Source organism: Chlorocebus sabaeus, chromosome 11 (assembly GCF_047675955.1).
Source record: "Chlorocebus sabaeus isolate Y175 chromosome 11, mChlSab1.0.hap1, whole genome shotgun sequence".
Taxonomy (NCBI): domain Eukaryota; kingdom Metazoa; phylum Chordata; class Mammalia; order Primates; family Cercopithecidae; genus Chlorocebus; species Chlorocebus sabaeus.
Genome location: NC_132914.1, coordinates 86,811,957 through 86,838,679, shown reverse-complemented (window position 1 = coordinate 86,838,679; position 26,723 = coordinate 86,811,957). Strand labels below are relative to the sequence as shown.

Here is a 26,723-nt window from a genome sequence, read left to right as displayed (position 1 = left end):
TAAAATTGTTAAATGAACACAAATCTTGCCAAGAAATATCTCCCTTTTCATGTCTCCTTTTCCATGGACCCTGCTCTGGTTTTTTTAGACCTTCTAAGCAAAGGCAACCTTTGACTCAGTTGACTACACCAGCAGCATGAGAATAAAACAGAGCAGAGAGTAGTCCATTGAAAACAGGCTCAAATCCAGGTCCTATCAGCCTCTTAATCTAGAAGGTGAGAATTTCAATGGTGCTTACCTCCAAAGAGTTGTGCTAAATGAGTCAAGAACTTGGCACACAGTACCTACTTACTTTTAGCTTTGATTATTTTAATGGTTATTCTTGCAAATCAATCCAAGTGCAGTAAATCAAAGTGCAAAGGGTAGATTTCCAATTCCAGGAGCAATCCCTTTACTCCTCCAGGCTTCTTCTTCTAGCCGAGGGCTCTTTCCTTGAAGTCTGTTTCGCCCTGATCTTCTGATGCATCTCCTTGGGGATGAGTGGCGAGAAATCCTTGAGCTCCCCCTAGAGGATGGCGGTGCTCCTAACTTCAAAACCTTCCATGACGCCCCAGGACCCAGGATTAAAATGTTTTCTGATATTTTCTGTTTGTTCCTCCAAATGTTTGTTCCTCCTTCTGTGCTGGGTGTTTTCTGTTTGTCCCTCTGAATCTGCTTTTTATCCCCTTTTTACTCTCTTCTGGGCTCCAGGGTGCTGACTTGTATAGATAGACTCTCTTTCTCTTCAACTTCCAGTTTGATTTTAACCAGTGGAAGTCATCGATATTGAAGAAGAGAGAAGTTGGGGTATTATTTCCCCAGGCCCCTCCCAGCCAGGCTGCTAAGAGTAGGCACGATCCCTCCACCAAAGGCCACCGCTCCTGCAGACTTGGAGACTCTAAGATCTCTGGTTCCTTGGTGTTGGCTCCCCTGGTTCCCTCTTCAGACCTAGGGACAGAAATGACTTCCTGCTGTTGCTAGCCCATAGCACAGCACCATCCCAGTTTGCTTTCTCTTAATCCTAACTACACCTTGGTAAGTGGTGCCTTTATTAGCTCTCCTCAACTGCCTTGTTTGAGAATGTCATCTGTTTCCTGCCAGCTACTACATGCTGTGTCTAAATTCCTTAACAGTCTCATCTTTCCTCCACCTCCCCAGTACCCTGTGCTCCAATAAATACTACTTACAGTCGCTGTAATATAATCCTGCTGCTTTGTGGCCCATGATTCTCCCACTAATCCTTATATCCGCGGTGTCCTTACATTTTCCCTATCTTCTTCACAACCCGCTCTCCACCCTGGCCCTCATAAAATCTCAATCCCCTTTCCTCATTAAAGGCTTCAATTCAAAGGCCCTGTCTTCTATTCGGTCCTTCCTGATCTCTTTTAGCACACATTTTTTCCCCATCTCACTGACAACCATGCCATTTCTGTCCTATTGAGTAGCAGTCTTACATTTGGTTGGATTCACCTTTTCTCTAGTGTCTATGGAGGGTTTGGGATAGTTTAACTATGTTCCATTGACTGGATTAATACAGGCCTAATCCAACCAGTACATGATATTTCCCTGGCCACAGGGAAATGGCCAACACTTCTTCACAGGTGTTCTACTCAGTGGGAGACTGTAGGGCTTTGTTCTGTGGTTGGTATCCATGCTCCCCACTTCAGAAGTGAACAGGGAGCAGAGAGTTGCACCCGCTGATTGTAGGCATCTGGTGACCAAGAGGAATGTCAATCTGAGGAAGAAACTAGCATGAAGAGAGGGCAGAGTCAGGAGGATCACTAAAACAGAACCAGGGCCTTGATCAGATGTGTCCAAAGCTGTTATGCAAGCCAGCTTGAGATGGTTTTTTTGTTACACCAGCTAAAAATATATGCGACATTTATGTTAACAAAAAAGTAACGTTCATAGAGTGCAATTAGAAGACAACTTCATCCTTTTCTTCTTCTGCCTATTCAAACTCACATAAAGGGTTACTTCTTCCTCTTCCTCTGGATAAAACCTTGGTGGGGCCCAAAGGGGAGGGAAGGTCCTATCCTTATCTATTCTTCTGCTGACAATAAAATGTCTTCCAGTCACCTCTAATTACAAAATAGTTTTCAGTAATTAAAATATCCATTTCTATGTCATAGTCAAACCTCTGAAATTCATTAAACACGAAAGCTTCTCTTGTTTCCTGACTCTAGCCACTAAAAGCTATAGTGGGTGTTGGGTAGAGGAGGAGAATGTTCCTATTTCCTCATCTAACATGGGGAATAGTGGCTTTTTCCCTACTTTCCCTTCTTCTCCACTTCCTAAGAGGTCTCTGGCTCCTCCTGGATTAAAGCAGAGGAAGGAGGAGAGAGATGAGGTGAGTTAGGGTCTTATTTATGCGGACATTACAATGTAATGTGATGATGGTTCCTTCTCTTTGCATGTTTAAAAGCACCTCTCCATGGGTTTGAGTCCCAGAGACAACTATTCTCATGGGCACTTCTGTGGGTTCTCTGAGGACCTCATTGGGCAGCTGTGTTCTCTATGACGTGGAGAATGCACTTTTCTCTCTCTGTCATTTTTATTCCTTTCTCAGCTCCTGGGGCCCTGACGACCCATCTTCCGATTGGATTTGTGGCATCCTTTTGAATTTTCCCAGGCTGCAGGCCTGCGCTCTTTTTCTGCCATGCAGCTCACATCCAGTCCTGGAGATACACTCATGCATCTTTGTCCCCATCATCAGTGGGAGAACAGTCTGTTCCAAGAGCAGTCTGGTCTTTTCTCTCTGTCCTCAGAGCAGCCAGCCTGCCGCAGTCTCTTGCCTTTTGATTTCACAGGCATGAGCTGCATGGCTGTCACTGTGCTGGAGGTACTTATCTCGAATATAGTCTAATCTCCTCTTAGCAGGCTTGAGGGAAGAGAGAGATAAGTCCCACCCTTCCCCCATAGGCGTGGGAAGTAGGCCTGAGACACAAACATACTGACATACTCTCCATTATTTCCAAACTCACCTTTGAGATGGATGTTTGCTGAGAGCCACAAAACTGGTTTGTTGCCCCATCCTTGAAACTCCTGTTTAGGTATCCTAGCCCTTCCCATAGAAGAAAGAGTACAGACCATCTAATGTGTGGAGGCCTTAGCAAAAACAGACAGAAAACAGACAGAGTCCCTCTGTAGCATCCTAACCTACATGCATACTTTACCCCAGGTGGAATTCACTGCTGTATAGATGTTCATCAAAGTGCTGGCAGCATATTGATGCACTTGACTTTAAAAGTCAGGGACTGAGTCAGGTGAACAAAACTAGGAACTCATGGACCAAATCCAACTGGTTGGAGAGGTGAGTGATTTATTCTCTGGCTCATGTTTCTATATGGAGGCATTTTCCAGGACTAACAATCCTGGCTTCTCTCTTTTGGCTTTCCCTGTCCTCCTGTGGGGCAGAGTTTTCTGGAAAGTCTGGAAGGGACCAGGCACAGGCAGCTCAGCCTTTGCTGCTCTCCCTTCTCTTCATACTTGTGTTATCTGCAAGGAGGGGAATATTCTAGTTTGCTCTCTTCACTGGAGGGTTAGCTCTACCTTGCTGGGGTGAAGGGCTGGATTTGTGGGGAGGACGGTTAGTTCAATTCGGGAGCTTTCTAGCAAGGCTATTTGGTTGTACACTTAAGCCAAATCCTTTATGGTTACATCATCAGTACTGAAGCTGACATTTTGACCTTAATCTGCCTGAAACCTGTATGGCTCAACTGGTTCCACATTCAGGTAAGAAAGAGAAGTCTTATTTTGGAAGTGGCTTAAACACCATCAAAATCCACAGACATTATTTTCTTTTTTTTCCTTTGGCCCACATAGTCTTTAAAATTTTTTCATATCAGTTTACAACTTTTAAAATTAGGGAGATTTTAACTAGTGTCCTGGATTTCCAGTATATCATGATAATTTCAATGAGTTCACTGGGGTTGCATGCCTTGTGGCAATGATTCCTGAGAGGGGGTCGGGAGGGGAGGTAGCAGCTGCTGTCTTTAGATAAAGCATGTACTTTCCTGCTCTCCCCAGTTCCCAGCTAGTTAGGGTTGCCGCATTTAGCAAATATGAATGCAAGAAGCCTGTTTAAGTGTGAAGATCAGATAAACAATGATTTTATTTCTATTTTTTAATACAAGTAGGTCTGATGCAATTCATGCAATTCAGTTAGGGCACTCTATATTGTATCTGGCAACCACAACTCAATCAGTTTTGTTACCCACTTGGGCCTAGAAGGTAAGTGAGATTTTACCCTTGTAGCCATTTTTATTTATCTTTATAAGTACAATACCTAACATACTACCTGGCCCATAGTAAGATGTTCAATAACATTGATGGAATGATTATATAAACATAGCCTGAGGACCAAAATCGTATTCCATAGAAAATATCACTAGTCACATAGATGAATAAAGAGTAACAACCTCTTGCTGAGCACAACTTGAATAAAGAGTACACATTTGCAGTTATCTGAGGAGCAGACTTGAGCTGGAATTCTGGACCCTTGACTTGTAGGTGTGGCTTTGTTGCTGACTAGCTGCATAGAGTTGAGCTAGTCAATAAGCCTTCATGGACCTTTGGTTTCTCATCTCTAAAAGAAAGGAGAAATGCTTGCTATCTAGGATTTCTACCAAAGTTAATGTTTTTTATTTTCTTTTGTTCTGAATATGAGTCAGCTAATATACAAATAGGTTACTTTATCACATTCCCAGGTAGTATTTCAAAAACACCTGTTCTAATACAGGTAATAAAAGCCTTGAAACTTAGCTTTTTCAGGAGGCTTTTTTTTTTTTTTTTTTGACAGAATCTCACTCTGTCACCTAAGGTGGAGTGCAGTGGCACCATCTCACCATCTCAGCTCACTGCAACCTCCACCTCCTGGGTTCAATTGATTCTCATGCCTCAGCCTCCTGAGTAGCTGGGACTACAGGTGCACGCCACCACGCCTGATTAATTTTTTGTATTTTTAGTAGAGATGGGGTTTCGCCGCGTTGGCCAGCCTGGTCTTGAATTCCTGGCCTCAAGTGAGGCCTGCCTCAGCTTCCCAAAGTGCTGGGATTCCAGATATGAGCCACAGCTCCTGGCCCTTTTTCAGGACTTTAAGATGCCATCAACTGATATGCACCATGATTTGATAACAGCTTCTTAGGGGAAAATATATCAATTACTACATCTCACACCAATTCAAGAAATTTAAAAAGTGATTTTTAAAAAGTACATCTTGTAATGAAGAAATCTCGGTATACTGTATATGATTCATTTTAGGGTACTGACAATTATTTAAAACCTTATGGACACCAGGAGATCAACCCATGGTGAATCAACATTTATTAAGCATTTAACAAATGCCAGGCACTATACTAAGTGCTTTTATTTAAATATGGGTTTCTCGTATCAGTATTATTAACATTTGGGCTTGGTTCTTTGTTGTGGAGGCTGTTCTGTGCATTGTAGGATGTTTAGCAGCATCCCTGATCTCTATCCACCAGATGCCAGTAGCACCTACACTCTTAGTTGTGATAACCATAAGTGTCTCTAGACATTGTCAAATGTCCCATGTGGGAAAACTTGTCCCTGGTTGAGAATCATTAGTTTAAATTACTCTGTTGAATTGGGTAGTTCACCACAATCCAGCAAGGTAAAATCTTTGCAGTCTTCACTGTGTCCACACCATGCTCTGGTCTACGCAGACCTAGAAGAAGGATGAATCCTCTGCCAGTCTGTTTCCTACTTTGCCTCCAGGTTACACAAGCATAGCAGCCTGTGCCCAACTGTCTCACCAGGCTCAATTTAAAATCCAGCTGCTTCTGCTGCTTCCTGAGTCCTTTCTCTCCCTGAGACTCAGACTAGGTCTGTGAGGCTGGAGAAGCAAAGACACAACAACGCCGCCCTCTGACCTGTGTCCCTTCTCCCTCTTTTGATAAGAGTGTTTACCTAACCCTTAGGAAGGTCAGGAGATGGAGGGATATGGCTCTAACTTGCAATAAACACGATCTGTCAGGCAGACGATGGTAATAATATCTACATTACTTCTGTAGTGCTAAATTCTAAAATGAATGCCACTTATTTTATGGAAATTAATGGAAATTTCCAGTCTCCTCTCTTTTCCCAGTTACTTATTCATCTTAACTTGAAAACATGCTAGTACTTAACTTTTTCACAAACAGCATAGCTGAATCCTTTACTGATCATTAATGTCTGGGTTGTAATGTTTTCATTCTGATCTTTAGTTATGTATCTGAATCTGTGCATTCTCAGAAAGCTGTGAGCCTCTAAATCAGTAATCCTTGTGAGAATGAGGACACAACATCTTGGAGCAGTATGCCAGAATCACCTGTGGGGCCTTTATTTAAAAATAGAATAAAAGCTCAAGCCAGGCATGGTGGTTCGTTTCTGTAGTCTGAGCTACACCAGAGGCTGAAGTGGGGGGATCATTTGAGCCCAGAAGTTCAAGGCCACAATGTGCTATTGACAGCATCTGTGGATAGACACTGCACTCCAGCCTGGCCAACATAGTAAGACTCCATTTCTAAAATAATTTAAAAATAAAAATAAATTAAAAAAAAAAACCCTCAAGCCTATGTTTTCTGCCTTCAATCTCTATCCCCAAAACAAAATAAAGATTATGACCCATCACTCGCTTCATCCAGGGGTGTGTGGCCTCAACTGAGAATCAAAGCTCTGAGTGCATGAGAACTTTCACGTGTGTTGAGGGATAAAAATGCCTGAAAAACTGACACACATTTCTTAATTTTCATGTAGAAAAGGTCTTGATATTGCCAAGTTATTAAAAGGCATGAACTGCATTCAATATTCAATCCAAATTCCTCCAAGTGTTAGACTGTATAACTTTCCACAACTTTCTTCGTGCAGGAGAATTATATTTCTCTACCAGATATGTGACTTTCCTTGGTCAAGGAAATCTTAGAAAGCCATCGTGGGAATCATCTGCTCTCTTTTCCAGCTGCCAGTCACCAATAATGTTTCTGATAGTGGCTTCGCTGACAGCCTATGTCCTGAAGTGAGGATAACAAGGACCTGAGAGTTGAGCCCTTAGTTGACTTCTGATGGCAACATAATGTGAGCAGAAAATAGAAGACTTCCTTGTTTTAAGCCACTGAGATTTCGGGGTTGTTTCAGCAGCATAACTTAGACCTTCGTGACTGATACAAAGGGCCAGGGAGATCATTTAGGCCTGTGAATCAGACTGTGTACAAAAATAACAGAAGGAAGTGTACTGAGTCAAACTGAATATTTGGCTCACCTATAGGAGCTTAAATTTTAAAGAATGTTTGAACACATTAATGACCAAATGAAACATATCTGTGGACTTGTTTCAGTCAGTGGGCCACCAATTAGTGAGCAAGGTTACAAGGTTATAGAATAAAAGCTGTTTTTTCAATAATATAAATACAATGAAAATGGCTCTGTACAAGATCACTAAATGGAGGGACGGGCACAGTGGCTCATGCCTGAAATTCCAACACTTTGGGAGGCTGAGGCGGGCGGATCACGAGGTCAAGAGATCGAGACCATCCTGGCGAACATAGTGAAACCCCGTCTCTACTAAAAAATACAAAAACTGGCTGGGTGTGGTGGTGTGCACCTATAGCCCCAGCTACTTGGGAGGCTGAGGCAGAGAATAGCTTGAAACCGGGAGGTGGAGGCTGCAGTGAGCTGAAATCACACCACTGCACTCCAGCTTGGTGACAGAGCAAGGCTGTCTCAAAAAAAAAAAAAAAAAAATCACTAAATGGAGTAAACTACAGTAATTTTTATAACTGAGAAGAAACCCTAGGGTGGCCAAGTTTAAAATATATTCATATATTTTGTTAGAAATTGTTGAGATTTGGAATTTTCTTTTTAGATAGAAGAACCAATCTTTAAAAGAATCTGGTTTCTTTCTACTAAAATCACAACTCTATTGTAATACACAGTGAAGACTTTTAAGATTTTAAAAAATTCTCTAATTGTTTCACACAGATATTATCTCTTCCTCTTTTAGTCCCTCATTAAGTCACAACATTTTATTGGGTGCCTACTATGTGCCAGTCATTGTTCTGACATATGGTGGATTAACAAGAGAATGTCTCTGCCCTCACGGAGTTTATATCCTGGTGATGGTCCCACAAGTGGTTCTGACATACTCCCTCTGTGAGTTTTGCCCTCGTTCTCATGAGGATTACTCATAGAGAATGTATATTTCAGGGAGAGATAAGTGGTTGTTTATGCTCGCTTTTTTAAAGAAAAAATATCTTTTTAAGTATAAAAATCAGTGGTTTATTAGTACATTTATCAAGTTGCAGAACTGTCACCACTATCTAATTCCAGAATATTTCATCACCCCCACAAGAAGCCAGTCCCTGGCAAACAATCCGTATTCTGTCGCTATGTATTTGGCTATTCTGAACATTTTATATGGATGGAATCACACATTGTGTCTGACTTCTTTACTTAGCATAGTGTTTTCAAGTTTCACCCACACTGTAGCATGAATCAGTACTTCATTCCTTTTATTAGCCAGGCATATAAATGTGTATGGATGCGGCACATTTTATTTACCCATTAATCAGTTGATAGACATTTGGATTGTTTCCCCTTTTGGCTATTGTGAGTAACGCTGCTATGAACATTTGTGTCTGCATTTTTATGTGGACATATGTATTCAATTATCACGGGTACCTACCTAGGAGTGGAATTGTTGACTGATAGGGTAATCCTATATTTAACTTTTAAAGGAACTCCCAAATTCATGAAGTCAAAAGAATTACCATAGGGCTTAGCAATTCCATTCCTAGGTATAAAGCAGTTGTACAATTTTACATTCCCACCAGCAACTTATGAGAGTTTCCATTCCTTTACATCCTCACCAACACTTGCTATTATCTGGCTATTTGATTATAGCTATTACAGTGAGTGTGAAGTAGGTTTTGTGATGTTGATTTATATTTCTCCTATTGCCTAATGATGTTGGGCATCTTTTCATGCGCTTATTGGCTATTTATATACCTTTGTGGTGAAATGTCTATCAAATATTTTGCCCTTTTTTAGCTGGGAGGAATATGTGTTTGAAGAAAAATGAAAGTTTAATGATATAGAGAATGAAAGGAAGGGCTTATTTTGAAAATGTGGTAAGAACTAAGTGAAGTGAAAGAAGTGAGTCTTGAAAAGATGTGGGAAAAGAGCATTCATGGCAGAGGAACTAGCAAGGGCTGTGAAAAAAAGTATAACACAGTAATGGGATAGAAAATGACTGGAAGGCAGAGCCACAGCAAATAGAGTGGTCTAGGACAGGGATCCCCAACCCCTCGGCCATGTACCCGGTACTGGTCCGTGGCCTGTTAGGAGCGAGACTGGATAGCAGGAGGTGAGCAGCAGGCGAGGAAGCCAGCATTACGGCCTGAGCTCTGCCTTCTGTCAGATCAGCAGAGGTGTTAGATTCTCACAGAAGCATGAACCCTATTGTGAAATGCACATGCAGGGATCTAGGTCGTGTGCTCCTTATGAGAATCTAATGCCTGATTATCGGAGCTGGAACAGTTTTATCCTGAAACCATCCCTCACCTCCATTCCCCTGTCTATGGAAAAATCGTCTTCCATGAAACTGATCCCTGGTGCTAAAAAGGTTGGGGACTCTAGGAAGCCTCTTTGAGGAGTAACATCTTAGCCAATACCTGCTAGCCATCATCAATTCCATCTTGCCCTCATCTCTCTCAACATAGTCACTTGGGAGGTCTGAGTGATGCTTCACATAAACTGACCTTCAAATGCATTATCTTAGGATTGAGATGGAGAGGGAATGGGAGAATATACCCTCTTTTCTTTCTAGTGGGAAAAGTAAGTAGAAACCTATTACAACTGTCAAAATAAAAGGAATTGGCTAGGTAAATTGTAAATTATTACCATGATTTGACATTTTTTGGAGACACTAAAAGCTCGGCATTTTTTTTTTTTTTTTTTTTTTTTTTTTTTTTTTTTTTTTGGTAAAAAGGGAAAAATGAAAGTCTAAGCCCTAGAACATAAGTTACCAGATTCTTAGAATATGTAAGATAGCCATTCACCAGGTACTGTTGGTTCAGGACCAAGGACAGCATCTAAGTTTTTTTTTTTTTTCCTGCCCCCCTTCCTCTGCTCATTTTAATTATGCCATACCCAAACAAATATCTCTTTATGTTTCTACTGCTGCTACTCCAATAATGCCAGAATCTATCAATTTTTGCAGTGCCTTCCATTTGGGGGAAGAGCATTCATGGCAGAGGAACTAGCAAGGGCTATGAAGAAAGTAAAACATAATAATGGGATAGAAAATGACCGGAAGGCAGAGCCACAGCAAATGGAGTGGTCTTGGACAGGGATCCTCAACCCCTGAGCCACGTACCAGTACGGTCCTGTAAGGAACCAGGCTTCCACTGTACTGAAGTTCATCCCATGACTGTGATGCCTTTACTAATGTGCATTCTTTCAACACTTTAACCCTATTTTCTTCATTGAAATAACATACACATAACATTTACCATTTAACCATTTATAAGTGTGTGTAGTTCAATGATATGACATATATTCACATTGTTTTGTAACCATCACCACCGTCCACCTTCAGAACTTTTTCAGTTTCACAAACTGAAACTCCACACACCCATTGAACAATAATTCCCCATCTTCTCTCCCTGCAGCCCCTGGCAAATGGCAAACACCATTCTACTTTCCTTTTTTTTTTTTTTTTTTTTTTTGAGATGGAGTCTCGCTCTGTCACCCAGGCTGGAGTGCAATGGCATGATCTCCGCTCACTGCAACCTCTGCTTCCCAGGATCAAGCGATTCTCCTGCCTCAGCCTCCCGAATAGCTGGGATTACAGGTGCCCACTACTGCACCCAGCTAATATTTGTATTTTTAGTAGAGATGGGGTTTTGTCATGTTGGCCAGGCTGGTCTCGAACTCCTGACCTCAGGTGATTCGCCCACCTCAGCCTCCCAAAGCGCTGGGAGCCACCACGTGAGCCAACGCGCCCGGCCCATTCTACTTTCTGTGTTTCTCCTTACTACCTTTTTGTTTACTCTGCTGATTGTTACAGGATGGTTCATTGGCAGCATAAGCATCACACCTAGGAACCTGTATTTACTGTAAATGTAAATTATTGCACCCCATTCCAGACAGACTGAAACAGAAGCTCTGGAGTAGAATCTGCATTATAACAAGTCCTTTGGATGATTCTGATGCCCGCTAAAGTTTGAGAACCATTGATCAAGTGGCTTTAAATGTAAAAATCAGTAGTCTTTAGTACTTTCAAGTTGTAAACTTACCCCACTAATTCCAGAACATTTTCATCACCCTAAAAAGTTTCCATTTTTTCATTAGTAATCCCTCCCCATTCTTTCCTCCCCCAGTCTCTGGCAACCATTAATCCACTAATTCTACCACTTTAAAAAATCACAATTGAAGTCCTTCTTCCCCTGTAAGTCTTTCCTGATACAAAAACATTTCCAAAGACCAATCAAATGTCTTAAGTACATTTGACACTATTGAAATACAATAATATGGTTATTATATACTTTGTAACATTCCCATGGTTATGATTGACCTACTGCTTCACATAACTTTCATTGATTGTTTCATGTGGTGAGTCTTATTTCCCTAATTAGATTCTAAGCTGTTTGACCTAAGCATCCCCATCAATGGATGAATGGATACAGAAAATGTGATATATATATATACACACACACATATATAATGGAATACTATTCAACCATGAAAAAGAATGAAATCACGTAATTTGCAGGAACGTGAATAAAACTGGAGAACACTATGTTAAGTGAAATAAGCCAGGCACAGGAAGATAAACATTACATGTTTTCATTCATATATGAGAGCTAAAAAAGTTGATCACATGAAGATAGAGAGTGGAATGGTAGATTCTCTGTCTCCCAGAGAATGGGAAGGATGTGTGGGTGGGAGGGGGGAAATGAAGAGAGGTTGGTTTACAGGTACAATCATACAGTTACATAGAAGAAATAAGTTCTAATATTTGATAGCAGAATCAGGTGACTATAGATGACAATAATGCACTGTACAAAAATGGCTAGAAAAGACAATTTGAAATGTACCTGACATATAGAAATGATAAATCCTCGGGTGATGGATACCCTAAATGCCCTGACTTGATCATTATACATTCTATGCATGCAACAAAATTTCACATGTACCCCATAATGTACAAATAGAGTGTATCGATAAAATTACAAAATACTTTAAACTACTGGAGGACAATGATCATGTTTTCTATTTATTTTGTAGACTTTTTCAGTAAATATAGAGCTGACCAGCCACAATGTCAGCTTTCAATCAATGCAGAAAATATTTATTATGCCTCTACTATGTGTCACAGATTGTGCTGCCTATAGAGTGATACTAAAATGAGTAGAACACAGTTCTTATCTTTACTGACCTTTCACTATAGTAAGTGCTGGTAGACAAAGAAACATAATGTGGATGTAAATGCAGCAACATAAAATAGTGCTAAGTAGAACTCTAAGTTGCATACCATCAGGACCCAGAGGAAAAATAGTAAGTTGTATTTTTATAAGGAGGAATAGGTTCAGAGAAAGAAGATTTTACATAAACATATCTTCCCTGAGATACATTTCTTTGTGTATAAGTTGGAGCAAGACAGTAGCACAGGCATTCACGCGTACAGAAACAGCTCTAGCAAAGGCTCCAAAGGGTGTAGTTAACTGCAGTGGCTTAAGGACTGGCCCAGGGGAGATGAGTGGTTAGATATAAAATAGGACTTGGTTTGAGGCATTTAAAAGTGAACTAAAAATGCATTTTAAAGAAGATCTATGGCATGATATGCCAGTGGTTCCCAAATGTTGATGCATATTATAATCACCTAGAAAGCTTGTTTGAAAATAGATTTCTAGTATTCACACTAGACCTTCTAAATGAAAACCTCTGGGGTGAGGACTAAAAATCTTTACTTTTAGCAAGCTACCCTGGTGAATCTTATGTTATTTCTTGGTAAATGCAGGGTGGACAGGTGGAGGGGAGAAATTTTGAAGTCAGAAAGCAAGTTGGTGTTACTGAAATATTCTAGAAGGCAGAAGGCAGGGTCTGTGGAGTGACAGGAGCCATTGGACAGAAAGATAGGAAGATAAAATATATGGTGAGGAGCATGCCTGTAATCCCAGCTACCTGGGAGGCTGCTGCAGGAGGATCACTTGAGCTCAGGAGTTCAAGGCCAGTCTAGGCAGCCCATCGTATATATATATGCTGAGGATGTAGTTGATAGGACTTGGAGACTGAATGTTGACTTAAATGAATCATGCAGTTTTCAAAAATGTAATGCATTATTGATTCAAACCCATCTTGTACTTTTCCATGTGCTCTCCTATACTTTGGAGGAAGTGTATCAATAAGGGAGTTCCGCTGCCTGTAAACAGGCTCAAAGTATGTTCACTCCAAGTGCTATATAGTAAGGTGAACAGTAGATGGCACTTTTGTACTACGCTGAATTTCCAAATTTGTAGACCAAGGAAGAACCAGTGCTAAAATAAAAACAACTCTTTATAATGCCCAAGTAAATAAATTCAATTTCTGTTTTGGGGAAACTGGAAAAGAAGGGCTAATTAGAGGTCGGTTTGTCCTACTTAGTACCTGGCCTGCAGTAAAACCTTGTAGGTTTTAAAATACTGATCCTGCTTGTGGCTCCCACTCATATAAATGATTAGGTTGCAATCCAGAGAGGTCTAAATAATCATTGTAGCAAGTGGAATTAGGCTTGAGGTTAGAAAAAATTTCCCCAACTTAGACCACATTTCCAAATTTCTACCTCTGAGCTTTCACTATGTGCAAAAGTGAAGAAAAGCAGAAAAGAACAAAATCAACTATGGAAAAGAACAATGGGAAGGGCAGTTTAGAGTAATAAGTGAGGACAGTGGAATGAAAATAAAGGAGATATTACTTTCATTTTGTAAAACTTATTATTAAAATCTTGGCAAAAATGCAATGTTTTATACATTTATAATATACTTGCAATCACACAAAAGTCATGACAGTGATTAAGAGAGTGGATTCTGAAGGCACACTGCGAGTGTCTAAAAATCTCAACTCTGCCACTTTCTAGCTAGCAGTGTGCCTTGGGCAAGTAACTTAATGTCTCTGCATATCAATTTACTCATCTATAAAACGGAAATGGTAATAATAGCACATCTCTAATAAGATGGTTATGATCACTAAATGTCAAAATCTGTAAGGTACTTAGAAAAGTCCTAGCATGTAGTGAAAACATAGGTAGGTATATTAGTCCATTCTCACGTTGCTATAAAGAACTACCTGAGACTAGGTAATTTACAAAGCAAAGAGGTTTAATTGGTTCATGGTTCTGCAGGCTGTACAGGAAGTATAGCTTGGGAGGCCTCAGGAAACTTAAAATCATGGTGGACGGCAAAGGGGAAGCAGGCACATCCTACATGGCTGGAGCAGGAGGAAAAGAGCAAAGGGGGAAGTGCTACACACTTTTAAACAACCAGATCTCATGATAACTCACTCAGAACAGCAAGGGGGAAATCCACCCCCGTGATCCAATCACCTCCCACCAGGACCCTCTTCCAACACTGGGGATTACACTCCTACGTGAGATTTCGTTGGGGACACAAATCCAAACCATATCAGTAGGTGACAAATTTTTTAAGATAAACGTTAGGTGATAGGAGTAATAGGTAGTTTCCCTCCCATCTTTTAAATTTAAAACATGTGTTTCCTGATAATTGAGAAAAAAGTAAAAACTAAACTTTTACTAAAACAGATAAAAATCTATACTTTTTTTTCTTTTGAGCTAGTTTCTAAATCTCCAACTTCTTCCTTTTTCTGCTTCTGCTCTGCCCAATATTAGATACAACATGTCTATGAGTAATCCTGAGGTCCTGATTACTCTTCAGCTTCTGGTATTATTATTTTATTATTGTGGTGAAAAACCTGTAATGAAATTTACCACTTTACCTATTTTTAGGTGTACAATTCACTGGCATTAAGTACATTCACAATGTTGTGCAAACATCACCACCATCTATTTCCAGAACTTCATCATCCCAAACAGAAACTCTGCACCCATTCAACAGTAACTCCCCAGTCTCCCTTACCCCCAGCCCTAGTAACCTCTATTCTACTTTCTGTTCTTACGAATTCACCTATTCTAGGTACCTCATATGAGTGGAATCATACAATATGCTCCTTTGTATTTGGCTTATTCACTTAGCAAAATGTTTTCAAGGTTCATCCATGTTGTAGCTTGTATCAGAATTTCATTTCTTTTTATGGCAGGATAATATTTCCTTATATGTATATATCACACACATTTTGTTTATCCATTCATCTGTTGGATACTTGGATTGTATCCACTTTTTGGCTATTGTAAATAATGCTTGCTTTGAACACTGGCATCTGTTGGAGTCTCTGCTTTCAATACTTATGGGATATACCTAGCAGTGAGATTGCTGGATTATAAGGTAATTTTAGGTTTAAGTTTTTGAGGAACTGAAAATTTTTTTAACAGAGCTACATCATTTTACATTCCCACCAGTATCCAGCATTATTTAAAAATAATTTTTAAATATATTTGGCAGGCTTTTAAAATAAGTCAAGCCTAAACTGGGAATATGTAGCAAAACTAAGAGTCCTGCAACAGTTTGCTGACAAGTTGCTGGTATCAACACTCTTAACATATTATCTCCTAGACTAATGTAGTGTTTCTCAACATAGACAGCTGAGACTCCCATAGTAATCATCTGTGGAGCTTGTTACATCAGAAGGGCCCTGGATCCCACCTTGTATATGTTGATTCAGCATCTCTGGAAATGGGGCCCCCAAATCAACATTAGAAATGGTAAAGCATGAGACCCATCAACCCTAGATTGGTGAGTTCTTGAAGGTAGGGGAAATATCTTAGTCATCATTGTGTCCCTCAAGGCCAAACATACAACAGATATTTAACAAATGTATACTTAAATTAACTAACACTGTAATCTAAAGCTACTTGTTTAGTTGTTAAGTACCATATTCAATAAAATTAAACTCAATCACTAGACAACTAGGGAATCTGTAATTAAGGTGTGTAGCATACCTTTCATTTGCATAAAACACATATCTTACCAGCTGTGCTCTATCATGCCTTTTGATGTAGCTAAGGATCTTTACACTGTATGTAATTTTCAGCTCAGAACACACTTTGAGGCAGGGTTAAAAAAAAAAAAAAAAAAGGATATGGACTTGGAATTAGAAGAACTGCCTGTGTAACCTCTAAGACCAATATCTAGGAATCAAGTTTATAACTTGGAAACATTGAAAACATTTGGTAATTCTACCAACTACATTGTTTGACTGAAGCACAAATGATACTATGTGTGACAAAGTCTGCTGTAGAAAGGTGGTCTCATAACAACAACAAAAAAACCAACAAACCAAAACCATGTTTCCAAGTCTTCCTAAAGACTTTAAGTATCCAGCTGTGTAAGTTTAGTGCTCTAAGGTATACGCAAATCAGCAAATGAGATTGGAAACATATCGCAGAACATTATTAAGTGTATGCACGACATTTATTCATTCATTCTCTCATTCATTCATCACGCACATCCGCATCTATATCAATATCCCGCAGCGCACTGTGTGGAAAACAGTGGTTAAATAAATTCAAATCCGCCCTCCGGGGATTTAGTTCCTTTTAGTATATTAATAACTAGCAAGCTGCCCCACTTCAAAGCTTTACGTCAACAAAATAAGCGGTAGGGGATCACCTTAAGCGTCACGGGTGCTGTCTCTTTAAAACATAATAGAACTCTGATTGCATCGATCACAGGCTCACAACTCCCTTCCATTCATCGCTCTTATTCCCGTCCTGGTTACTATCCCACTTCCTGACGTCAAACCACAGGAAACACGAGTGTTAGTAAACATGGCTTTGGTGTGTAGCCACAGCTGAACCGGAGCATCCCTCCCGTCCGCTCTTTACAGGGCTGGCGGTGTCTCGGGGCTCGGCTAGCCATGCCTGGAGCGCGGGGTTTGACTGGGCCGCCGTTGTTGTAGTGACCGGGAGGCGCTGCCGCTCTGGGCAGACGGTTCCGGGAGCCGCACGGTCCCCTCTCCTGCCCCATTCCCTCCCCTCCCCTCCCCGGGTTCCCCCACCCGCAGGAGCCTGGGGCCGACCACTACCCCCCGATGGCCTCAGCCACGGTAAGAACAGGTTGGAAGTGCTGGGGGATCCCTCCCCGGAGCCTGCCCCGCCGGCTGCGGAGCCAGGTCCGGGCCGAACCCGCACCTGGCGGGAGATGGAGGCAGGTGTCCGCAGCCGGGTCCTGAGCCCCTCGTCCCGGGGCGTCCGTATCTCACTCTCTGCCACCGGGACGGACGGAGTGCAGAAACCAGACCCAGCTCCCGGGCGCTCTTCCCCGAATTGCGGAGCTCCGGACTGAGCCGGGCAGTCCCACGGCCCCCAGAATTCTTGGAGGGTTTCCGTGGAGCGCCTACGTCAGAATCACCTGGGAAGTATTTAAAAAGAAAAAAAAAAAAAAAAAAGTACCAAAGCCGAGGCGCATCCTAGTACCTGCCTGCCCTGTGCCAGCGGGCGGGGCCCGGGAACCTGCATGTCAAAGGGGCCGCGGCTCCTAAGATGCGCTGGCTCTGGGGAGCGCGAACAGAGCGTTTTGCCGGCCCTGCGGGGAGAGCTGGCGCCGGCGTCTCCCTGTAGCCGGACTGGGCGCCGCGCCCATGGGTGGGCTGCTGCCCGGCCCCGTCGCCCAGCCAAGCCGCCGCCTGGGTGGCCATTCCCAGGCCGGACTCCGGGGGAGTGGCAGCGTCGATCACTGCCCCCAAAATTCGAGGTCTGCGGCGGCTTTCAAAACTTGACAACTTTCCTTTCCAGGAGGACCCCGTTCTGGAGCGTTATTTCAAAGGCCACAAAGCTGCGATCACCTCCTTGGACTTCAGCCCCAACGGCAAGCAACTCGGTAAGTCTTATTCTTGTTTTGCTTTTGTAATGAGACAAAAGCTCCCCGGGCCGGAAACCTTTCCTCCTGTCCGGGCAGGGTCCCTAGAAGAACGGCTAGGGGCCTGTATGGGGGTTGAGAGCACCCGGAGACGAGGGCCCAGCGCGGCGGGGCGCAGCTGGGGCCCCCTCGGCCATCCCGGCCCCCGGCCCGGCCAAGAGTCTCGTATCCAGCAGTCTAGGCCTGGCGGACGACTTTCGCAAACTAACCACCAGGAGGAGTGAGTGGGTAGGGGAGGGGTTTGTCCTGGGCCCGGGGAGGGTGGGGTGTTGGCTGGAGAGTTCGTGAAAAGTTGTGAGCCGAGCAGGAGGAAGTGGGGAGAGAAGAGTTGGGCCGTGCCGGAGGCCGAGGACCGAGAGGGCTCAGGTGACCCCTGGAAAGCCCGGGTGGCTGGAAAGAAGCCCAGCGCCTGCATGAAAGGAAGAACCTGCCGGGAAGTACCTGAGCTCGAGCTGTGGGTTCCGCCGCCCTTCCCCTGCATGGTGGCTGGGTGGCTGCGTCTGCGCCCCAGCCCTGAGAATCCGGATGGCGGTGAGGTGGACTTGGGCAGGCAAGAGCTGCCTGCTGCTGGCGTTTTTAACAGTGGCCTATATCTTCGTGGAGCTCTTGGTCTCCACTTTTCATGCCTCCGCAGGAGCCGGCCGTGCCAGGGAGCTGGGGTCAAGAAGGCTCTCAGACCTCCAGAAAAATACAGAGGATTTGTCTCGACCGCTTTATAAGAAGCCCCCTGCAGATTCCCATGCACCTGGGGAGTGGGGGAAAGCCAGCAAACTCCAACTCAACGAGGGTGAACTGAAGCAGCAAGAAGAACTCATTGAGAGATATGCCATCAATATTTACCTCAGTGACAGAATTTCCCTGCATCGACACATAGAGGATAAAAGAATGTATGAGTGTAAGTCCCAGAAATTCAACTATAGGACACTTCCTACCACCTCTGTTATCATTGCTTTCTATAATGAAGCCTGGTCGACTTTGCTCCGTACTATTCACAGTGTTTTAGAAACTTCTCCTGCGGTCCTTTTGAAAGAGATCATCTTGGTGGATGACTTGAGTGACAGAGTTTATTTGAAGACGCAACTTGAAACTTACATCAGCAATCTTGATAGAGTACGCTTGATTAGGACCAATAAGCGAGAGGGGCTGGTTAGGGCCCGTCTGATTGGGGCCACTTTCGCCACTGGGGACGTCCTCACTTTCCTGGATTGTCACTGTGAGTGTAATTCCGGTTGGCTGGAACCGCTTTTGGAAAGGATTGGGAGAGATGAAACAGCAATTGTGTGTCCTGTTATAGACACAATTGATTGGAATACTTTTGAATTCTATATGCAGACAGGGGAGCCCATGATTGGTGGGTTTGACTGGCGTTTAACATTTCAGTGGCATTCTGTCCCCAAACACGAAAGGGACAGGCGGATATCAAGAATTGACCCCATCAGATCACCCACCATGGCTGGAGGACTGTTTGCTGTCAGCAAGAAATATTTTCAGTACCTTGGAACATATGACACAGGAATGGAAGTGTGGGGAGGTGAAAACCTTGAGCTGTCTTTTAGGGTGTGGCAGTGTGGTGGCAAATTGGAGATCCACCCGTGTTCCCACGTGGGCCATGTGTTCCCCAAGCGGGCACCGTATGCTCGCCCCAATTTCCTACAGAATACTGCTCGGGCAGCAGAAGTTTGGATGGATGAGTACAAAGAGCACTTCTACAATAGAAACCCTCCAGCAAGAAAAGAAGCTTATGGTGATATTTCTGAAAGAAAATTACTACGAGAGCAGCTGAGATGCAAGAGCTTTGACTGGTATTTGAAAAACGTGTTTCCTAATTTACATGTTCCAGAGGATAGGCCAGGCTGGCATGGGGCTATTCGCAGTAGAGGAATCTCTTCTGAATGTTTAGATTATAATTCTCCTGACAACAACCCCACAGGTGCTAACCTTTCACTGTTTGGATGCCATGGTCAAGGAGGCAATCAATTCTTTGAATATACTTCAAACAAAGAAATAAGGTTTAATTCTGTGACAGAGTTATGTGCAGAGGTTCCTGACCAAAAAAATTATGTAGGAATGCAAAATTGTCCCAAAGATGGGTTCCTTGTACCAGCAAACATTATTTGGCATTTTAAAGAAGATGGAACTATTTTTCACCCACACTCAGGACTGTGTCTTAGTGCTTATCGGACCCCGGAGGGCCGACCTGATGTACAAATGAGAACTTGTGATGCTCTAGATAAAAATCAAATTTGGAGTTTTGAGAAATAGAGCACAACAGCACTTTCGTCATGAGCTGACAATAGCGTCAAGAAAGTCAAAGAGCCTGAAGGGCCTCAGTGAAGATTGTATTTTATTTTATCAAAAGCCACCTAGCAGTCGTCTGTGGAGCACTGGAAAGCTGGGGTTCATTTTGGTATACCACACTGAAACTGGGTACCCAGAGTGCTGCTGTTTAATATTTCACAGTGCCTTACTTATATGAGTTGTTTTATATAAGAGCTTTGTCAATATGGTCTCTTCTTAAAAGAAGTTGACTGTGAATTGAAACACACAAGACATATAAGTGCCAGACTTAATATTAAAGAATGTAAAGGTCCAAGTAAAATGAGGTATGATTTATGTTGATGGGTAAGTTCACCGCACATCCCATTTTTTAACAAAACTCACGAATGTGCAGTTGGAGCTATTGCTATTTTCATTACATAGAATTTGAATTTCTTTTTCAGCCAGCACATTAAATTTTAGATTTTATTTTTAAATTTTTTTTTCTAATCAAAAAGAAAGAAAATTGAGCTTAATGCAAAAGGCCTGGTTTTAGAGATACGTGTAATTGGAAGAGGGCATTTGTTTGAGTGTGAGTTTGGAGGCCTTTTTAACATGCAGACGTACCCATATCTAAATGAAATGGGGAGATATTTACATTCCATACTTTGTAAACTTGAGCTATTGGACTTCACTGATCTATATATTAATACCTCAGATTCCTCTTGATTTGTAAGCTGTCCTCTCTGTGAACGTGTTTGTGTGTGCAGGGCATTTTCTGATTGCACTTCCTTAAGTTATGAATGTACTAGAAAGGGACTCATTCCGAATACTATGCCTCCCTTTGTTAATGCTTAATCATTTAAAGTAAACACAATTGAGGCCTCTCTGAAGTTAAACCCAACTATGTTTATTAAAATGTGTGAAACTGAAAGTGGGCTAGGTTCTGCCAAGGCTGTGGAACTCTCCTACGAATTCTGCTGATCAGGAAATGTAAGAATTTATCTTTAAAATGCAAGGAAAAAAGACTGCCTTGGCAGTTGTGAATGCTGCTTTCCGTCTCTAGCACCGAGCCTGGCACTTAAGTGCCGCTTTCAGTAAGTGGGTAAATGAATGACTGAATGAATGAATGGCTCAGCTGAGGAATGTGACTTTGGTCAAGTTATTTGATGTGTTTGGGCTTGGTTCTCTCATCTGTAAAATGTGGGTGCTGAATTGGATCTTAAATATCCCTTTCAGCTCTGAAATGTTGATTATACAGTATATTCTTCCCAGATTCACTCACTGTGCAATCTTTACAATACTTTTTATCTTTTTCACTTTTGACGTAGGTAATGTTGTTGAGCAGTTGAGCAATGTTCAATCCAGTTGTGAAGCTGGAGAAGAGAAATGGGTTTTAAAAATTAAGTGAGCTGAGGCCGGGCGCGGTGGCTGACACCTGTAATCCCAGCACTTTCGGAGGCCAAGGTGGGCGGATCACGTGGTCAGGAGATCGAGACCATCCTGGCTAACACGGTGAAACCCCGTCTCTACTAAAAATACAAAAAATTAGCTGGGCGTGGTGGTGAGCACGTGTAGTCCCAGCTACTCGGGAGGCTGAGGCAGGAGAATAGCGTGAACCCAGGAGGCGGAGCTTGCAGTGAGCCGAGATCTCGCCACTGCACTCCAGTCTCGGCAACAGCCAGACTCTGTCTCAAAAAAAAAAAAAAAAAAAAGAGAATTAAGTGAGCGGAACTCACCTGAAGTGGTTTACTTCTGTGGGTTAAGAAGTTTTAGTCAGTGTTTATAGTCATTTCATTTTGATAATTGTTGAACCAATTTTGTTTTTAAAACCTTTAGACTCTTAATATTTTGACTAAGAATATAAATATTTCCAAAACTAAATTATTCGGGAAGTAAACACTTTTTTTTTTTTAAGTATTTTTACTGGTTTTCTACCAATATTATATCCAGAAATCACAGGATGAATTTAGAATTAAATCTCAATTAGTACACTTTGGCCTAGATTTATGAAAAATGCATGCTTCGTAAAGAGTCCACTGTATTCACGAGTAAAGTTGCTTTTAGTGTTTACTTGATGACTTGGAGAGTAAGAATTTTGCAAAATCTGAATTAAGGAAATTCTTTAGGATAACCATTTGAAAAAATAAAATTGCTATGCAATCTTGAATATTTTCTGTTTTGCCTCGTAAAATGAAAATGCATTCATAGTTTCTGTAAGTTATTTAGCAACCTTAAAGTTTATCAACGAATTGTCCAGATTCCACATGCAGCATGCTTGGCCCTGCATTTAATTTAAGAAGGGTTAATAATAATGCTCTGAGTTTTTCAAAAGGGATTCTCCTAAACCCACCCACTTCTTTTGCCCAGGCTGCTTTTTAAAAATACTTTTTTATTTTTTACTTATTTTTAAATTTTCTCTTTTTATTTATTTTTTTGTTTTCTTGTTAGCCCCCTATTATATGGGATAACTAAAATTGTTATATTTTGAAAGTACTTACTCCATTATTTTTATTTTAGTATCTTGATGCTCCTATCAAAAGGGAAATGAGGCTTTAAAAAATAAAGTACCTTAATTTTTTATTGACTTTTTGCCCTAAATTGCTAGGTGTGACCCAGCAATCTTTTAGGAAGAGATTTTACAGTGGTGCTTTATTTATGTCAATAATCCAGTATAGTTAGGCTGTTCATTCCTCATGAGTGCATAACAGAAAAGCGGGACTTTCACATTTTCATATTTACTCAAGTTCCAATTTAATTCCAAAAATACTCTGTAATTCTACATTTTAAAAAACTGATTCCCTAATTTGAATTTATTAGTACCAAAGCTGTCTTTTGTTGTAGACAATTAAGAGTTGACCTTTTAAGTTAATGTTTATGCTTAAAAACAGTTTTAGGAAAATATTTGGTAGACAAGGAGTTTCAACTTTAAATGTCCACTGTGTCATTTAGTGCCCAACTCTATGGATACATGGACTATCTAAATAGGCGTTTTTAGTCATTAAAAAAAAATCTAGTCACTAGGAGGATTTCTATCACTCAAAATAACTTGTTTGTAAAAGAAAATTTGTTTACTTACCCATTAGTAAGTTCCTACATATTCATTATATGATGGCAAATGAAACTTTTCTAGGATGAAGACAGCTTATTTTTAAGTTGTATGGTCTTTAAGTTGGTTTAGGGTCTCAATTTTAATTAATAAAATACTTGGTTTTTATTTGCTTGTCCTTTTGAATTCCTGTTTTAATAATTTTAAAATGAGCACAAAGAATGTTGAAGTTCAGATTAATCTCTTCTGAATGATGATTTTTTTTCTCTGTGATGAGTTGTTTCTGACTTTTTTCCTTTTGTATTTGTAATGTTGATTAAGACATAAAATAAAAAGTGCACCTCATTATTTTTGCAAATAGATTGTGATTATTTTAGCCTGTGGGAACGTACTCCTGTGTATATATTTATAATGGCAATGGAAGTAAGTTCAGCTTGCAGTTCTTTTACTTATTTGAAAATTCAGACAGTAGATATTTAAAAAGTCAAAATTCCCATATTATTTTACAACGTGTAGTTAATCAGCAAGTATTCTGAAGGGGTGTTAGTACTATTATTTTATTAACTACTCATGAGCAAACTAGAAATGATCAGGGATCTCTGGGGCCCACTTGGGCCACTATAAAAGGAAGCAATGGGCACCTGGACATATTAGCACCAACTTCACTACTCTGGGTGGAAAAGAAAAATGTCTGTCCTTTAAGCCACAAATCCTTATATTTCCCTGGTCCATAAATGCAATTCCCTTCCACCAGTGGCATGTCTCTTCCTCTTTAGTGATTCCTAAATCCCTATACCCCTGTCTCTCCCTGGCCAGACACACTGCCTGAGAATGACTATTGTAAGGACTGTAACATCAGATGGTCTTATAGCTGCATTTAGCATATATATAGGTGACCTAAACATATTTTCACTAATTTTTATACACTTAAAAGTTCCTGCAAATACTTGTATTCTAACCTTACTCTCTTACTAAGTGACTTGCAGCTCTGTATAAATCACTTTTATCTCTCTGTGTTTCAGGTTCACAAGTACAAAAAAGACTGGAAAATCCATAGAGACAGTACGTTAGTGTTTGCCGGGGTCTGGGAAAGGGAGGAATAGAGAATGCTAACAGAGATGAATTTTTGGCAGGTGGCAGGGGGTAGGGGATTATGAGAATGTTCTGGAATTACTGATAAAAGTGCAAACGTTGGGCAAAACACTGGTGTACTTTAAAAGGCTAAATTTTATGGTATTTAAATAATATCTCAGTTTTTAAAAAATACCTCAGGTAAAAAAGCAGGCTGGAGAATTTCGGATGTCTCAGAAAAGATTTCTCTTTGCATGCTAGACCTCTTTGCATGCCTCTGTGCACGCTAGACTTTAGAACAGGCTAGTAGGATTTAGTATTTAATAATACTTGAATCATTTTGTAATTTGCAGAATTAAGAAAGTTATATATATGAATGAATCAGTCTGCTTAGTGTTAGGTGGGGCTTGGAAATAAGTTTATTTGGGAGTTTTTCCTAAAATTTCAGAGAAACTTCAATAAATCCTTTTGGACAGGAGGTGGAGATTACTGTAAAAGGTGAAACAAGTTCCTGAGTTGTATAGTTGTCCACAGCAGAAATGAAAATTAGAGGGCACATGTCTTCAGGACCTCCTGAGGCTGTGTCATGTTAAAAAAAAAAGAAAAGAAAAGAAAATTAGAGAAGTCCTTCTAACTTAATAATTTTTCATTTGTGCCAAGCTTTATCAATCTTCCAGGCTGGGCTAGGGGTGATATCTACTGCAGGCCAGCAGTGTCTTTGGGTGTCTGGTCACCATTCTAATCTGTCTATTTGCATTTATCTAATCCTGTTCAAAAGGGGAAGAGGAGGCAGTCTATTTATTTACTACTCCCTTATTTAGTTAAAGCTACTGTATGCCAGATGCCATTTTATGCTCTGGGTTTACATAAAGAGGGGAAGAAAGCAGATGTGCTTCATGAGATGATATGAAGAGTTCATGGTCCAGTGGTGGAGACAAATATTAACAAGTAAACACAAATCCATTTGTCAGTACAACTTGATGCAACAAAGGAAAGTAGTCAAAGCTGTGAAGGAAAGGAATAGTATGTTCCTGTTTTGTTTTTGTTTTTTTTTTTTTTTGAGACCAAGTCTCACTCTGTCGCCTAGGCTGGAGTGCAGTGGCATGATCTCGGCTCACATCAACCTCCGTCTCCCAAGTTCAAGCGATTCTCGTGCCTCAGCCTCCCAAGTAGCTGGGACTACAGGTGCATGCCACAATGCCCAGCTAATTTTTGTGTTTTTAGTAGAAATGGGGTTTCACCATGTTGACCAGGCTGGTCTCGAACTCCTGACCTCAAGTGATCCACCTACCTCAGTCTCCCAAAGTGCTGGGATTACAGGTGTGAGCCACTGCACCCAGCCATAGAGTGCTTTTTAAAGGGAGAATAACAGTGGAGACATCCTTAAATTTATGGGGTCAAGGAATACTTCCCTGTGAAAGTTAGATTTAACTGAAGACCAGAGGAGAAGTTAGCTAGGTAAAGACTAGAAGGAGAATAGCATAGGCAAAGACCAAGGCTGGGAAAGAGCTGTCCTAGATCAAGAAAGTATAAGAATGCCAGAATGGGTAGAACCTGGTAAACACAGAGAGATGAAGCTGCAGGGGGAGGCAGAGACAGCTTCGGCAGGGCCTTGAAGCTATAGTGGGTTTAAATGATGGCCCTCCAAAAGATGTGTCCATGTCGTAGTCCTTGGAACCTGTGATGTGACCTTATTTGGGGGGAAAAAAGTCTTTGTAGATGTAAGTCTGCAAAGGATCTTAATGATTATGAGATCATCCTGAATTATCTGTGTGGGCCCTAAATCCAGTGACGTGTCCTTGTAAAAAACATACTGAGGAGATAAGAGGAGGCCATGTGAAGCCAGAGGCAGAGATTGGAGTGACACAGCAATAAGCCAATGAGTGCCTAGAGACACCAGGAGCTGAGAGAGGGAGGGAATGAGATATCCCCTAGAGCCTTTGGAGAGAGTGTGGCCCGGTCAACACCGTGATTTCAGGCTTCTGGTTTCCGGAACTGTGAGATAATAAATTTCTGTTGTTTTATGCCTCCAGGTTTGTGGTAATTTGTTACAGCAGCTACAGGAAACTTGACATGTTTTAGGATTTTGTTCTGAGAGTGGTGGAAATTGTTGGAGGGATTAGTAAGGGAATAACATGATTTGTACCTCAAAAAGACCACTCTGGCTACTATACAGAGATTGTACTATTAGTAGGGAAATCACTTAGGGGGATTATAGTAATACCAGCAGATGATGGTGATTCAAATTAGGATGGTGGTCTTCAAATTACTGTGATGGTCTGGGTAAGACAGAAATTTGGGAATTATTAGCATACAAATGGTATTTAGAGTCATGGGAA

General features: G+C 41.3%; 1 protein-coding gene and 1 long non-coding RNA gene across 13 annotated transcripts in view; one reads left to right on the top strand and one right to left on the bottom strand.

The window, feature by feature from the left end:
- LOC119623854 (uncharacterized) overlaps nt 1–17,858 on the bottom strand; it is a 73,850-nt gene extending 55,992 nt beyond the window's left edge. For both annotated transcript variants that reach the window (XR_012094551.1, XR_005239917.2), the window contains exon 1: nt 17,567–17,858. This is a non-coding gene — a long non-coding RNA (uncharacterized lncRNA). The remainder of the gene's footprint in view (nt 1–17,566) is intronic.
- POC1B (POC1 centriolar protein B) overlaps nt 17,028–26,723 on the top strand; it is a 102,224-nt gene continuing 92,528 nt past the window's right edge. For 7 of the 11 annotated variants that reach the window (XR_012094549.1, XM_008004221.3, XM_008004220.3 and 4 more), the window contains exons 1-2: nt 17,028–17,196; nt 17,885–17,969. Coding sequence is in view for 7 of the 11 variants with exons in the window: in XM_008004221.3 (XP_008002412.1) it covers nt 17,182–17,196; nt 17,885–17,969 (100 nt within the window). In the remaining 4 variants the exon portion in view is untranslated. Of the gene's footprint in view, nt 17,197–17,261; nt 17,970–18,611; nt 23,659–26,723 lie in introns of those variants that run through there. The other 4 variants (XR_012094550.1, XM_073020992.1, XM_037996725.2 and 1 more) reach the window with 3 other exon arrangements.